The sequence below is a fragment of the Xiphophorus hellerii genome, chromosome 12 (genome assembly GCF_003331165.1).
Source record: "Xiphophorus hellerii strain 12219 chromosome 12, Xiphophorus_hellerii-4.1, whole genome shotgun sequence".
Classification (NCBI taxonomy): domain Eukaryota; kingdom Metazoa; phylum Chordata; class Actinopteri; order Cyprinodontiformes; family Poeciliidae; genus Xiphophorus; species Xiphophorus hellerii.
Window position 1 is genome coordinate 3,166,775 of NC_045683.1, and position 14,137 is coordinate 3,180,911.

The 14,137-nt window shown below is 40.1% G+C and overlaps 1 protein-coding gene across 5 annotated transcripts in view; it reads right to left on the reverse strand.

Moving 5' to 3' along the window:
• Positions 1-6,995: 6,995 nt before the first annotated feature.
• The window catches only part of slc39a14 (solute carrier family 39 member 14), a 32,248-nt gene continuing 25,106 nt past the window's right edge, over positions 6,996-14,137 (reverse strand). For all 5 annotated transcript variants that reach the window (XM_032577872.1, XM_032577876.1, XM_032577873.1 and 2 more), the window contains exons 7-10: positions 12,884-13,054; positions 11,973-12,207; positions 11,452-11,636; positions 6,996-10,469 (exon numbers count right to left, since the gene is read on the reverse strand). In XM_032577872.1, coding sequence (XP_032433763.1) covers positions 10,317-10,469; positions 11,452-11,636; positions 11,973-12,207; positions 12,884-13,054 — 744 coding nt within the window. In that variant the 3' untranslated portion in view covers positions 6,996-10,316. The remainder of the gene's footprint in view (positions 10,470-11,451; positions 11,637-11,972; positions 12,208-12,883; positions 13,055-14,137) is intronic.

Consider the following 14,137-nt stretch of genomic DNA (forward strand, 5'->3'; position numbering starts at 1 on the left):
AACTAAGTGACCTGTGCCTGGAGGGAGGCCGCATGGGTCAAAGTGATTCCTCCCACATACTTGATGCTGCTGAACTGTACCAAAATATTCAAAGAATAAATGAGTCTGAGAATATTATTATGCAAGACACACAAAAAGTAAAAAAAAGTGACAGTTTATTTTACACAAATGTCAAACTTAATGACAAATTAATTCTTGGTGCCATGCTAGATAGCAGCTCGATGGCATGCTCTTTGAGCGACGTAGCCTTACAGTCAATGATTAATGCTGGTGTTGTTATCTCTCACCAGGAGGCTACCAACATTGTATTTGTGGGATGTGGTGGTTCTAGAGTAAGACCGACCTCAATAGTGGATCTGAATATGGAGATCTATGGATGCCAGTTGTCGGTCCCCACCTTTGTAGTGAAAAACCAACAGACTGATCTGCTTCTGGGCTCCAATGTCATCAGGCGACTATTGCACCTGTTAAAGAAAGACTCCTCCTACTGGGCAGCAGTTTCCACACCTCACATAGGTCTCCCAGAACTCGAGGAGTTCCTCTCTCTTCTTGCTGGCCTGGACCGTTGGTCTGGTGAGAATGTCCCAGACAAAGTTGGCACAGTGAGATGTAACACAGCTGTTACTCTGGAGGCTGGCACTGAGTATCTTGTATGGGGCAAACTTCCCAAGGGCACAAAGTTATCACCTGGTTTGACTGTGATGTCTGAGCCCACGTCATCACATTCCGCTCCCCGTGGCATTTTGGTGGCGAGAGCTGTGATACCACTCTGGGGAGACAGGTTAGTCCCTCTCAAGATTTTAAATGCTTCCAGTGGTCCTGTCACCATACGTAAGAATGCTAGACTGGCCGATATATACACCTGTCTTGCTATGGAGGACCTAGATATACAAGATGTAACATGCTCATATCAGGCTACCTCTGTCAAACGCACTGAAGTTGATTCTGCAATAGAAAACAATGACAATATACAGGAAAGACTGAGAAGTGCTGGTCTGGGGGATCTGGACCTACAGTCTTGTGATGTGTCAGATGATTGGCGGAGAAAACTAGCAGATCTAGTGATCAGTTATGAGGATGTCTTCTCCCGCCATCACTTAGACTGTGGAGAGGCAAAAGAATTTGTACACAGGATCCGGCTCACAGATGAGAGACCCTTTCGGCTGCCCTATCGCCGCGTGCCTCCTGCTGAGTACCAGAAACTCCGTCAAGTCCTGAATGAGATGGAGGAGAAAGAAATTATACGAAAATCAACGAGTGAATTTGCCTCACCTCTTGTCCTCGTTTGGAAAAAGAATGGTGATTTAAGGATCTGCACAGACTTCAGATGGCTCAACAGACGGACCCTGAAGGATGCTCATCCCCTACCACATCAGGCTGATTGCTTGGCTGCCTTGGGAGGAAACATGTTCTTTAGCACAATGGACCTCACGTCTGGCTTTTACAACATGCCACTCCATGAAGATGACCGTAAATACTCTGCCTTTACAACACCCATGGGGTTGTATGAATACAACAGACTTCCCCAAGGCCTGTGCAACAGCCCAGCCAATTTTATGAGGATGATGACCTCAATATTCGGTGACCAGAACTTTCTCAGCCTGCTATGTTACCTCGATGATTTGCTGGTGTTTGGACCATCTGAGGAGGTGGCTCTCGAGAGGTTAGAGATGGTGTTCGGTCGTCTCCGTTACCATAACCTCAAACTGGCTCCAAAGAAATGTTGGCTGCTGAGAAGATCTGTGAAGTTTCTTGGTCACATAATTGACAAATCTGGTGTTTCTACAGATCCTTCTAAAGTTGAGTCCATCAGCAACATGCTCATTACAGATCTCATGGAGCCAGATGGTATCACTCCATCCCATTCATGCATCCGATCATTTCTCGGCATGGTCAACTACTACCAACATTTCATCCCAAACTATTCTGCAATTGCCAGACCACTGTTTGACCTACTGGTTGGTGCAAAACAGAAACGCAAACCAAAGATACCCACCAAGCGAAAACTCCAGTTCCGCAAACTGACTCCAGCTGATTGGACAGACGAGCATCTCTCTGCATTCATGGAGCTTAAAGCAGCTTTGGTTAACTCAGTAATTCTGGCCCACCCAGACTTTAACCGCCCATTTGTCCTGTCTACCGATGCATCACTAGACGGTTTGGGTGCAGTCCTCTCACAAGTCCAAGAGGGCGAAAGTGTGGCTCGTCCAATAGCATTCGCTAGCAAGTCTCTCACACGCGCTCAAAAGAAATATCCAGCCCACCGTCTCGAGTTTTTAGCACTGAAATGGTCGGTGTGTGACAAATTTAGCCACTGGCTGAAAGGACATGTATTTACAGTGTGGACAGACAACAACCCACTCACCCACATTCTCACAAAGCCACGTCTGGATGCCTGTGAACAGCGATGGGTGGCAAAGCTGGCTTCTTACGTCTTTGATATTAAATATATCCCTGGCTCTAAAAATGTGGTGGCAGATGCCTTAAGTCGCCATCCCTTTGTCAAATCTACTGTGGGAAGGAGGCTGTTGCAGAGCCCATACAGCCAGCTACTTAATGAGGCCCTCCCTGTTTCATCTGGTTCAGTACAAGAGGCTTTCAGACAGTCAAATGCCAAAGACCAGGACTCCAACGTGTTGCACTTACCTGACAGCACAAAGTTTCAGTCCTTCACAAAAGATGATGTTCATGCTCTTCTTGAGACACACAGTGCATGGGAGTCTGCTGCTAGAGTACGAGCTGTTGACACCCTTGAACATCTGCCCCAACTGATCCTCCCATCTCAAGATGATCAACCTGTGTTTTCAGAAACTGTATTGAGAGAAAAACAGCATAATGATCCTGTGTTATCAAGAGTGTTATACTATGTTAATCGTGGCCGTCGTCCGTCAAGAAGAGAAAGGTCGAATGAACAAACAATGGTCATTAAATACCTCAAACACTGGGAGAAGTTTGCTGTGTCCAATGACATCCTCTACAGACTGTCTAAAGACCAAATTACCCGTAAGAGACGCCACCAGTTCGTGGTCCCTTATTCTCTCAAGGCTGATGTTCTCAAAGGGATACACGACAATGCTGGTCATCAAGGGCAGTTCAGAAGTTTGGCTATTGCTCGTCAGAGGTTCTTCTGGCCCCATATTGACCGTGATGTCAAAGAGTATGTTCGCCAGTGTCCCAGATGTGTCATCGCAAAGTCCCCCGATCCAGATGGTCGAGCACCTCTTGAGAGTATAAAAACATCTGCACCACTGGAGATTGTGTGTATAGACTTTTGGACAGCGGAGGATTCTAACAACAAGTCTATTGATGTGCTGGTTGTAACTGATCATTTTACGCGGCTTGCTCAGGCCTTTCCTTGCCGTGACCAATCTGCAAAACAAGTGGCGAGGCAGCTTTGGGACAAGTACTTTTGCATCTATGGTTTTCCTGAGAGAATCCATTCTGACCAAGGCCCATCCTTTGAAAGTCAGCTCATAAGCGAACTGTTGAAAGTTGCTGGTGTGAGAAAATCCCATACGACCCCCTACCATCCAATGGGTAACGGCAGTGTGGAACGCTTCAACAGAACACTGGGAAACATGATAAGAGCACTTGCACCAGATGCAAAACAGAATTGGCCAAAACAACTTCAGACATTGACCTTCATGTACAACTGCACAGTCAATGAAACCACAGGCTATGCCCCTTTTTATCTGATGTATGGGAGAGTGCCACGCCTCCCTGTTGACGTGCTTTTTAAGAACATTCTTCAAGATCCTGAAATTGGTGGATATGATAAGTATGTACTGTCCCTGACTAAAGATCTTCAAGATGCTATGGCCATAGCTCAAAATCATGCAAACAAGGAACAAGATCGACAAGCTGTTCTCTACAATCGCCAAACTAAAGGGAAATCTATTGGGGTCGGCGACCGTGTTTTAGTATCAAACAAGCGTGAAAGAGGCAAACGCAAAACTGCTGACCGCTGGGAGCCTACTGTGTACACCGTTGTGGGCGTGAACCCTACAACTCACACATATCAAGTAAAACACCCCACCACCGGTCAAGTTCGAGTTGTGCATCGTAACCTCTTGATGCTAGTGAACTTCCTTCCTGTTGATACATCCAGTCAGCCTGTTGACTCTGCTGCCCTCACAACTGAAAGCTCTGACATTAACTCTATTTCAGATGTTCTGGGATCAGTCATGCAGGAAAATGATTCAAGAATCAGAACACAAGACTGGGTCAGCTCCCTATCTGATGAGCCCCTTGATGTTGCCCCTGTGAATGACTCTGATGGAGATGTTGTCTCTGCAGCACAGGCAGACGGGGAATCTCTGTTGCCCCCTAGTGAGATGGACTGTGACAATAATCCCTCAAATGCTTCAGTTGACACACAGAGTGTTTGTCCACACACTTCACTAGTTGCTCAGTCTGTTACTGACACTGACCATGACACTATTTACACAGTCAGAACCCGTGTTGGTAGGATAGTCAAGCCTGTCAATAGACTGATCCAGGTGATGACCAACATAGCTGTTAACGACAATGCTAGTCAGCTTTTTGACAGGGTTTCTAATTCAGTTTTTCAAATGTTCCAGCAGAGACATTTATAGTAATAGGTTCTTTTGTAAACTGACCTTTCCTTGTTCTGAGTTTATTTATTTATTTATTTTAGTAGTGTATATCACCACTGTTGGTACAGGTCCAGGTTTAGGGACCCCATCTACTTTTTGGGCATGGATTATGTGGGATGTAGGCTGCATCCTGCTTCCAGGAGCTGGCAAGGAATAAGGCGCCATTTTCTTGCCACTTCATCCTTTGTAAAGGATACTATTTCAGTTGGACTTTGTATATCCATATCAGCCAATTCATGTGATTTATTTATTCATTTATTTATTTTTCGTTATGGTGATAATTCAGCACTTTAATCATTTTGGTCAAAATTCAGCAGGGGTGGGTGTAACAGAGAGAAAAGTGTGTATGAATGTGTATGTGAATTTTGCCCAAAATAATAATAATAGTGTGTATGTGTTTGTAATGAGATTGTTGTATCCATGTGTTTGGAGCCACCTAGTGGTGTGATGAGTGACTGCATGCAACGGGTCCTTCAGACGCTCTCGCGGCTTCCCCCACCAGAATTCTGAGGAGCGCTGGTGGAGGTAGGTGCGAGAGAGGCAGCTCTTCGCTATTGTTTTTACTTGGGGCCATATTTTTCTAGTTCAACAATTAACGAAATACTGTAAGATCATTTAACAATTACAAATATAATTTATAAAGTTTTCTTGTGGTTGGGCTGGAAAAGTATGACCCTATGAGTGGGAGCTGCGCCAGTTGGTGTTTGTGGCTGACCGCTCAGTCACGACGTTAACTGTGTCTTTTGTTTTTCAGCTGTTGGACCACTTGCATGCAGTCAATCACATTGTGAGAATTTCATTTTAAATCACACTAGGTGGGTTCAAAGTGTAAATTTATGAATGTATATATATATTTAAAGAAAAAAATTGTTTTGTGAATGTAACTGTTAAATGTTAACTGTTAACTGCTGTAGCAGTTGTCTGTTATTTTACTGTTTGATTTTTGGAATAAGAATGTTTTGTTTTGTTTTTGAAGAATTGTTAAACTATACGATCACATCTAAAAAAAGAAAAAAAAAAAAGAAAAATAAAGAATTCTGAGGAGCGCTGGTGGAGCTGTTGGACCACTTGCATGCAGTCAATCACATTGTGAGAATTTCATTTTAAATCACACTAGGTGACAACAACCAACCAAGACTATACTGGCGTTGTGAAAAGCAAGAAGGGTTACATATAGCCAACACTTTAATTTGGAATAGTTTCTGTTGAGCAGTTGGGAATTCAGCAGACAAAGCAGGGCCTTTTTTCCTCCCCCTTTTGACAGACACAAAGCAATAAAATTTACATTCCGATAGGAGTTACAGACTTCTTGGCGCCTCTCCCCGTATCTGGCACGGCCCAAGACGAAGAGGTCCGCCCGTTTGCTTAGATAAAAAACAGACACCTTTGCTATAAATCAGGAAGTCCCAACTTTCTCTGGGGGGCCGAAACAGGTCTCTGATTGGTCAAAACAACAGAACGCCTTTTTTGCATATATTAAATAGGGAAACGCCTCTTTGGTTAAAATTTCAGGTCAGCACCGGAGAGTCGGAGAGTTTTTTTCCATCTTTTTACTCCACGTGGGCGCCTTTGTCTGTCTTATGTGTTTCGTGTGTCTTCCCTTGTGTGTCTTATTTTTATGAGAAAATGCATATCTCTGTTCCTCTGCAGCTTGGTTGTCGATTGTTTTGTATGAGATTAAACTCCGTGATCTGTGACGTCAACACGTTTTGTTGTTGTTTCGTTTTAGCAGCACGCCGTCGCTCCACGTCGCCCACTGAGAGCGTCACTCGCCAAGGACTCGAAAGATCCCGGGCAAGATTAAAGAGGAAAAGAGCCAAACGTTTTGTCCAACGCTAGCATAAAATGATCCTCTTTTTTAATAGGTCATTAAGAGATCCGTAATAATAATACAAATTTCAGTCCGTAGGTTAGCGCTCTAACGGTCGTCCAAAATGGTCGCTCATCCCGTTTTCAGTTTACAAACTCAACTGATGGACCCGTGTAGATTTTCTCTACTTTTTTTAAATTAAATTCGAAACTGTTTTATTTTATGGAGAGCCATTTGGAAGTTAAATGTCATCATAGAAGTATCTTCAAAGACCCACTGTGGATGGTGATGTTGTCAAAGGCTCTCCAGTAGCAGTCAGTCTTACAACAGATCTGAAAAGCCTCTGACTTAAGACATGCTAACATCTAAATATTGGCAAGCATCACCATTCCACTTTATATTCCTCTGTTTACTGATTACTTAACCTTTTTATAAAATATGTATCACCTCAGTTAATTGGTACGCAAAATACTTTTTTAAAACCAATTTCAAATAAGAATTTCCCTTTTTCACTTATGGAAGAAAATATCAGATTTGAACCAGGACTCAATGAGGACAAAGACAGACACGACTTTCATAGAAAATGTTTTATAAAAAGTTTGTCATGACAGAGAAGGCTAACAATAAACTACATTGCATACAATACTTTGCAAATTATCTTCATATATGAAGGAGTGTTGGAATCGTTAAACTTCAGGACAGATTTTCTTTAAATGATTGCAGATTCTGGAACTGGTTTAGCGTTCTTACACTTGTTTTCAGTATAGATTTAACATACAGCTCAAACATGTAATACAGCAAGTTTTCATGATTCGCCAACTCAGGTCTCCAGTTTTATTCCAAACAATAACGCAAAGACAAACAAAACAAAACCAGGAAACGTCACTGCTGCCATGGCTTAAAGTGTAAAGCATAAAATAAATATTTTATGGCTTAAAAAAAATATTAAAAACTCCCACACTTCCTCAGTCAGCAGTGATTCTGCACTATCTATTCAACTATCTCACCTTCACCGTCCAGGAATTAATTTAAGTTAATATTCTACAGTTCTTTCAAATACTATATATATTTATATATAAAAATATATAGAATGGATCTAAGGAACGATGCGAAGGATTTAATCTCAGATCATTTTGGTTTTGCTGGATTTTTAAATCTATTTCTAGGATATCGGAATATTTAAAGGGCCAGCGATGCACCAAACTGGGAGTCATTTTCTACAAAAACACTAAACAAAACATATTCCCCTGGTGCAATTTGCAACTAAAGTCATCTTTAATAATAAACTTAGTTACATTAACCGGCATAAAAACCAATTAGCCAAACGTTTCACTTAACACTTATTTTAACTTGTTCTTTAAAGGTTTTTAATAACCATATGTGTCTGTTGTCATAGAACAAATAAACGCAGCATTAAAATCAATAATGCTGCCATTATTGCACATCTCTGGAGTTAATAACAATCACATACTCTTTGAAACGTATTTTATGAGAACTAAAACATTTTTAAAGGGCTACAATGCCCCATACTATGACCTGAGTGAAGTTGTCCCTCCTACATTCTTCAAATCTAACAAAATTGTTGTCAAATGTTTGTGCTGCTTTTGGTTTCAAGATATTAATTAAAGTTAAAAGGTCAACAAACCCTCCCACATTACCCATAGCTAACAAAATTGGTGTCAAACGTTTGTGCAGTAAAAATTTGTGTTTGTGCCGCTATCATTTTAAAGATATTAATAAAAAAGTTTCCAGAAGTCATCATCAATATCTTCAAATGAAAAGCAGCACAAATAAAATTTTTGCTGCACAAACATAGCCAAGTTGATTGACACCAAATTTGTTTGCTTATCTAAACGTGACCTCTGGAAACGTTTTTTATTAACATCTTCAAAATGAGAGCGGCACAAACAAAAAAATGGCTGAACAAATATTTGACACCAGTTTTGTCAGACTTGGCTAATGTGTGGGCAGGCTGGTTGACCTTTAGACTTTTTAGCTTTCATGAATATTAAAAAAAAAAATTGCACCACAAACAAAGAAATTGCAGCACAAATGTAGCTAAGTTGACTCCAAATTTGTCTGATTTTGTAAATGTGATCTTAGAAACTTTTCTATTAGTATCTTTAAAATGATAACGGCACAAATGAAAATTTTGTGTTAACACCAATATAGTCAGATTTGGGTAATGTGGGGGGGGGGGGGGGGGGGGGGGGGGCTGGTTGACCTTTAAACTTTCATTGATATCCTCAAAGCTATAGCAGCACAAAAAACGTTTGCAGCACAAATGTAGAGTTTGATTCGAAGACCTTCCATGACCTCTGCAAACATTTATTATCATATTTTAAATGATTGCGGCACAAACGGGAATTTTGCTGCACAAATGTTTGACACCAATTTTGTTAGATTTGAAGAAGACAGAGAACCAACTTCACTCATGTCTATAATTAAAATCAGTTATAGTCAGTACGTGACACTTCACAGCAGTTTTTGCCTTCAAAAATGAAAGTCCTCTTAGTAAAAAAAAAAAACGAAACACTTTTCTGAGAGAATTTTCAGATTTTTGGGATCTAAAAGCTGGAAATGAAGCGATAGCAATGAGTTCATTTTGAATAAAAGTAGATAATTTGTTGGGATGGTATCAGTTAGTTTCAATCACACCATCTGAACTCAGGTACTCAGCTGTGCTTCTGTCATGTGCGCAATTAATTTCTAAAGACAGAGGCTCTTTTCTACCCTGCTGGACGGCAACTTTTCAGCTGGCAACTTTAGTGCCATTTCTCTGAAACTTGATTTTTCCTCCACAAAGAAATGTTTTGTTTTGTTCAACCAAGAGGTTCAAATTTGAGATAATTTGGTGATTGTTTTTTTTTAATTGCCTTGATTTAACATTTAATTGATTAGAAAAAGTTTTATCTGTTGCTTCTTTTTCAGGCTCAAGTATTTAGCAGAAAATAATTTAATTTTTGGAGAGGTTTCAAGTTATCTAGTAGTTTTTTCTAAACACCTGGTGATTCATAACGTAAACATTAATGGAATATATTTGATGGGTAACTTCAGCGAGGATTGGGTATCACTTATCCCTAATCAATAAGTTGAGGAAGGTAAACACAGATAAGATCATGAACTCGTAAAAATTGGAAATCCACAGAATATTTGAGGATAAAAAAATAAAATAAAATAAAGCATGAGACCACAGATACGCACCCTGGATTACACATAATGAAAAAAAAAAATCTAAAAAACTATTTGCAGCTTTTATAAATGAAGGGCACAGATGGTAAACTGTAGAGAAATGCCACTGCATGGGCCTCTTGGAAAAAAAAGACATTAAACATAATCTTCACAATGAAGGATCCATCACTGCATAAAGAAGACAAAGAAGCAATAATGTTCCAGGATCATCGTGTAGCCCTTCACCAAACTTTTCTCTAGTTTTTAAATGTTATAAACAAAATTCACACAAAAATGTTCAAATGGAAGGAATATTTCCACCTCAAAGTCCTTCAGGATTTGTGCTTTTTTGGTATAGTGAAAGCATAAAAAACAAACAAAAGTAAAACGTTCACAGCAGCTGTTATTTTGATCTGCTTTCACGAAGAATCACTGATATTTTCACCTGCGTGAACTTTAACCGATCCCAGATCAGAGGAAGGTCGAGGACAAACGAGCAAGAGGAAAACAAAGAGACTTTCAACAGGAAAACGTGGTTAAAGGAGAACTGGGTTGATGTTTTAAAACCATCATAAGAGAGAAAAAAAGTTAGAAGGTCATGAACTTTACTGCATGTCAGAGCTGCACAAAAGCAGCCAGTTCTTCTAAATACAGGACTGTGCGTTCCCGCCGCACAATCGGATTCCAGCAGCAGAACTGGATCCCAGCAGAGTCCGGCGCTAGCCCAGCTGGATCTGTCCTGAATACGTGGTGAGGAGGAGCATGATGGCGAAGCCCGTCAGGAGTCCCGCGTTCTGGATGCCGAAGGTGATGAGGAACCTGCTGCCACCTGCGTCCTCTTCCTCACGACTCACCTCGTTCATCTCTGGAAACTGAGACAGAAAAAAAAAGTCAATCTAATTCTTTAATGTAAATCAAAAATACAAATACCATTCATAAAAATTAAAGAAACAAATCATATTTGCTCATATTTGAAGTCAACAAAAAGCAGTAAGTTGATTGATTGATTAACATCTGATGGAAAAATGTTTGTTCAAACAGTTTTCTAACAATGCCTCAGAAAAATCAACTCCAACGTCAAACTTTTCAATTAACAAATACGGCTTTTTTTACAGGTTGAAGGATGAAATAAGATAACTAAATATTTAGTTTGAAGCCAACTATTAAGCTTGTGAACCAAATATTTAGTAAACTAACTAAAAATTTCGTTACGCTTGCTATTTAATCTGAAGCAAAACATTTAGCTTGCTAATCATGTATTTAGTTTAGCTTGCTAAACAAATACTTAGTGAGAAGCTAAGCTAAACATTTAGCTTGCTAACTACTGACCTAGTTAGCAAGCTAAATGTTTAATGTGAGGCTAAATATTTAGCTTGCTAATCACATATTTAGTTTGCTAATTATTAGTTTAGCTTGACAACTGAATATTTAGTTTGAAGCTAAATATTTAGGTTGATAACTCAATAGTTAGTAAACTAAATATTTAGTTGGCTTGCTGTCAAACTGCACATTAACTGCAAACTGCTAATTAATTAAATATTTAGCTTGCACTCTAAGTTTTCTAATGACATATTTAGTTTGAAACTGTGACGTATAAATGAATGAACATGGTCAAAATGACTTTGAAATGTGAACCCAAATTTCTTTGCTTATTGCTGTTAGTTTTTGACTATGTAGCTTTACAAGTCGCACCACATGCACATTTTCCCATAATGCAAAGCGGTATGTGGGTCATAAATGGGCTAATGGTCCCAAAGGCAGCAGGGGTAACAGCTGAATGTTTTACTTTTCTCCTAAACGCTTTCTAAAAGCAGAATGTAGCGACTCTCGATGTGTATTTCCATGTTAGCTCACCATGTCTGCCAGAGCGATGTAGAGGAACATTCCTCCAGCCAGAGCGAAGATCCAGTTCGGAGAGAAACTGTTGCCGGCCAGGATCCCAAAGCCCATGCCCAGGTAGCAGCAGCAGGCCGACAGGAAGTTAAAGAACAGCGCCTGCTGGATGCTCATGCCGGCATTCAGGAGGATCACAAAGTCTCCTGCAGAGAAAGGAACAACCATCATCAGCTGAATTGAAATCATAAAAATTAATTTACTTAAAGGAAACACAGCAATTTCGAAACAGCTTGTGTTTTTGGTAAAAGGTTTTTTGCATTAGTTTGAGGTGTTATTTTAGCCGCATCTAAAGTTGTGTGAACAAACTTATGATTTTAAATTTCATTTCTTGTTTATTGGAAACACCACAATTGCAAAATTGTGATTTTTCAAAACTAACAGAATATCGACAAAGATTTGCTCACATTTTTTATGAAAACGCCGACAACAGATGGCAAAGCTTCACAGCTAGGAAGCAACTTTTAGTTTTCCAGACTCACCGAGTTCATGTGGGAACTCCTCACAAAGAATGGCCACGGAGGTGCTGATGCCCTGGAAGACCGAGGCGGTGAAGGAGGCGCCGATAGCCAAGCCGTCGATGAAGTTGTGCAGGCCGTCGCTCAGCGTGATCATCCAGGCCAGCGTGCCGATGTCAGAGTAGGTCGTTCCCTTCAGCCAGTAGCAGCCGCCGCCTCGGCTGCCCGAACGCGCCGCGTTCTCCGGACTCTCAGACTCCTGGAGAGACGGGAGCAGAGCCGGGTAACCAAACCGAAATGACTCCAGGACGGTTTAACGACTCATCCAGCAGGCGACAAAAGCAACTCCTAAAGCTCTGAAGGAATCAGGTGAGGTCAGAGTTACTGACTCGGTAATAATAATAAAGAGAAAATGGCCTCCACTGTAGCAACGCCAAAACATTAAAACCTGTCTGAAATCAATTTAGTGTTTCTCAAAGTGGGAGCCTCAGAAAGATGAAGTAAAAATAGAGAAGTATTTTTTAATCTTACATTTTTCATCATAACTTTTGTTTTCTGTTACTCAGTTTTTTTCTAGAAAATATAAATTAAAATAATTTAACTTCTTTTCTGATTGGCTGCTAGTCAAATTTATTGAGTTGCTTTGCTCCTCAAGCAAGAGATCGAGAAGTTTCTGACCAGACAGACCAAAGAAAGCGACTTGTTTAAAGATTGGACTGAGACTGTTGCAGAGTGACCTAAAAAAGGCCGTCTGTGAAACCCTCTAATGAGGCTGGATTAAAATAAATTGCTCCACATTGAGGTAAGATTCATCGCTAGTTATTTGCAGCATAGCAAAGCTAGAATAAATCTGTGCTGTGTTACCTTTGCAGGAGGATTCAAACAGTTTGTAGTAAAGTAAAATAATCCGTCTTGTTTTATGTCCAATCCCCCACCTGTGGCGCTTGTCCGGGGCTGAGCATGAGCTCTCCCTCCCCGACCTCGTCCACTTTCCCCTGCGCCAGGCTGCCGGCCTCTCCGTTCTGCTGCAGCTTCTCGCCCTCCTCGGCGTCCCTGTCTGGGGCCGAGTAGTGATCTTCGGCACTGTAGTGACTGTGGCCGTGGTTCTGGGGTCGAGGAGGCAAAAACAAAACACGGTCAACGATTAACGATGTCAAAAACAGCAAAAACTGATGAACAGCAACATTTAATAAGCCCTCCATGTTTATGATAAAGATCCCAGAGCAAACAGAGGGAGAAATCTTCACTTACAAGTTGTACTCAACTAAGAGTCGCACCACTTCAACATGTTTGTACTCAAGTAGGAGTAAAAAGTACCCATCTAAGAAATAAAAATATATATTATATTGCGATAGACACATTACCTAAACCAATAAATAATACATCTGATAGAATATTCAATGTTCAAAATACAGAATATTCTCTTAACTCCGATTGAATGAGTTGGTGGAATCAACTCATTCTCTCACTCTTTGGTTACCTAGCAACAACCTGCTGGGCAACAAACAGTTTCAAGTTCCCTCCAACTCTGGTTACCTAGCAACAACCAGTTGAGTAACTTTGCCACCTTTTGCCTCATAACTGCTTAAAAATAAAAATAATTTAAAAAATGACAGCTTTGAGAGAAAACTGTGGATAAAAAGGGAGGCCACGCCACCAGATCGGCATTATTTCAGAGACTTAAAACAAAAATACTAACCAATAATTATCTATATCAATTTATATAAAACGCTTATATGCTCAAGTAAGAGTAAACAGTACAGCACAAAAATACTCGTAAAAGTAAATTTTTTCCAAAAAGTTACTCAAGTAAATGTAACTAGTTACTACCCAACTTTACATAATCCCTCTAGGTTAAGAGTGTCTGAACTTTTTACTTAATGAGCCAAAACTGTCAACTTAGTAATGGAGGGACACAAAAGATTGCTTTTTAATTATTTTTATTTAAAAACGGTTAAAAAATCGGCACAACTAACATAGCAAAATATTTTAATACAGTAAAGAAGTCTGGTTTCCATAGAAAATGTATTTCTAAGTTATTATAGATCTGAAAATTACGCAGTTTCGCTTGTTTAAAAAAACAATCACTATCTTAACGTCGATGGTTTTTCTACACACCAAAAACACAAAATCTTAGTTTCTAGTGCAAAAATCTTAGTAAACTTTAAATAAGACAAAAATAACCTACA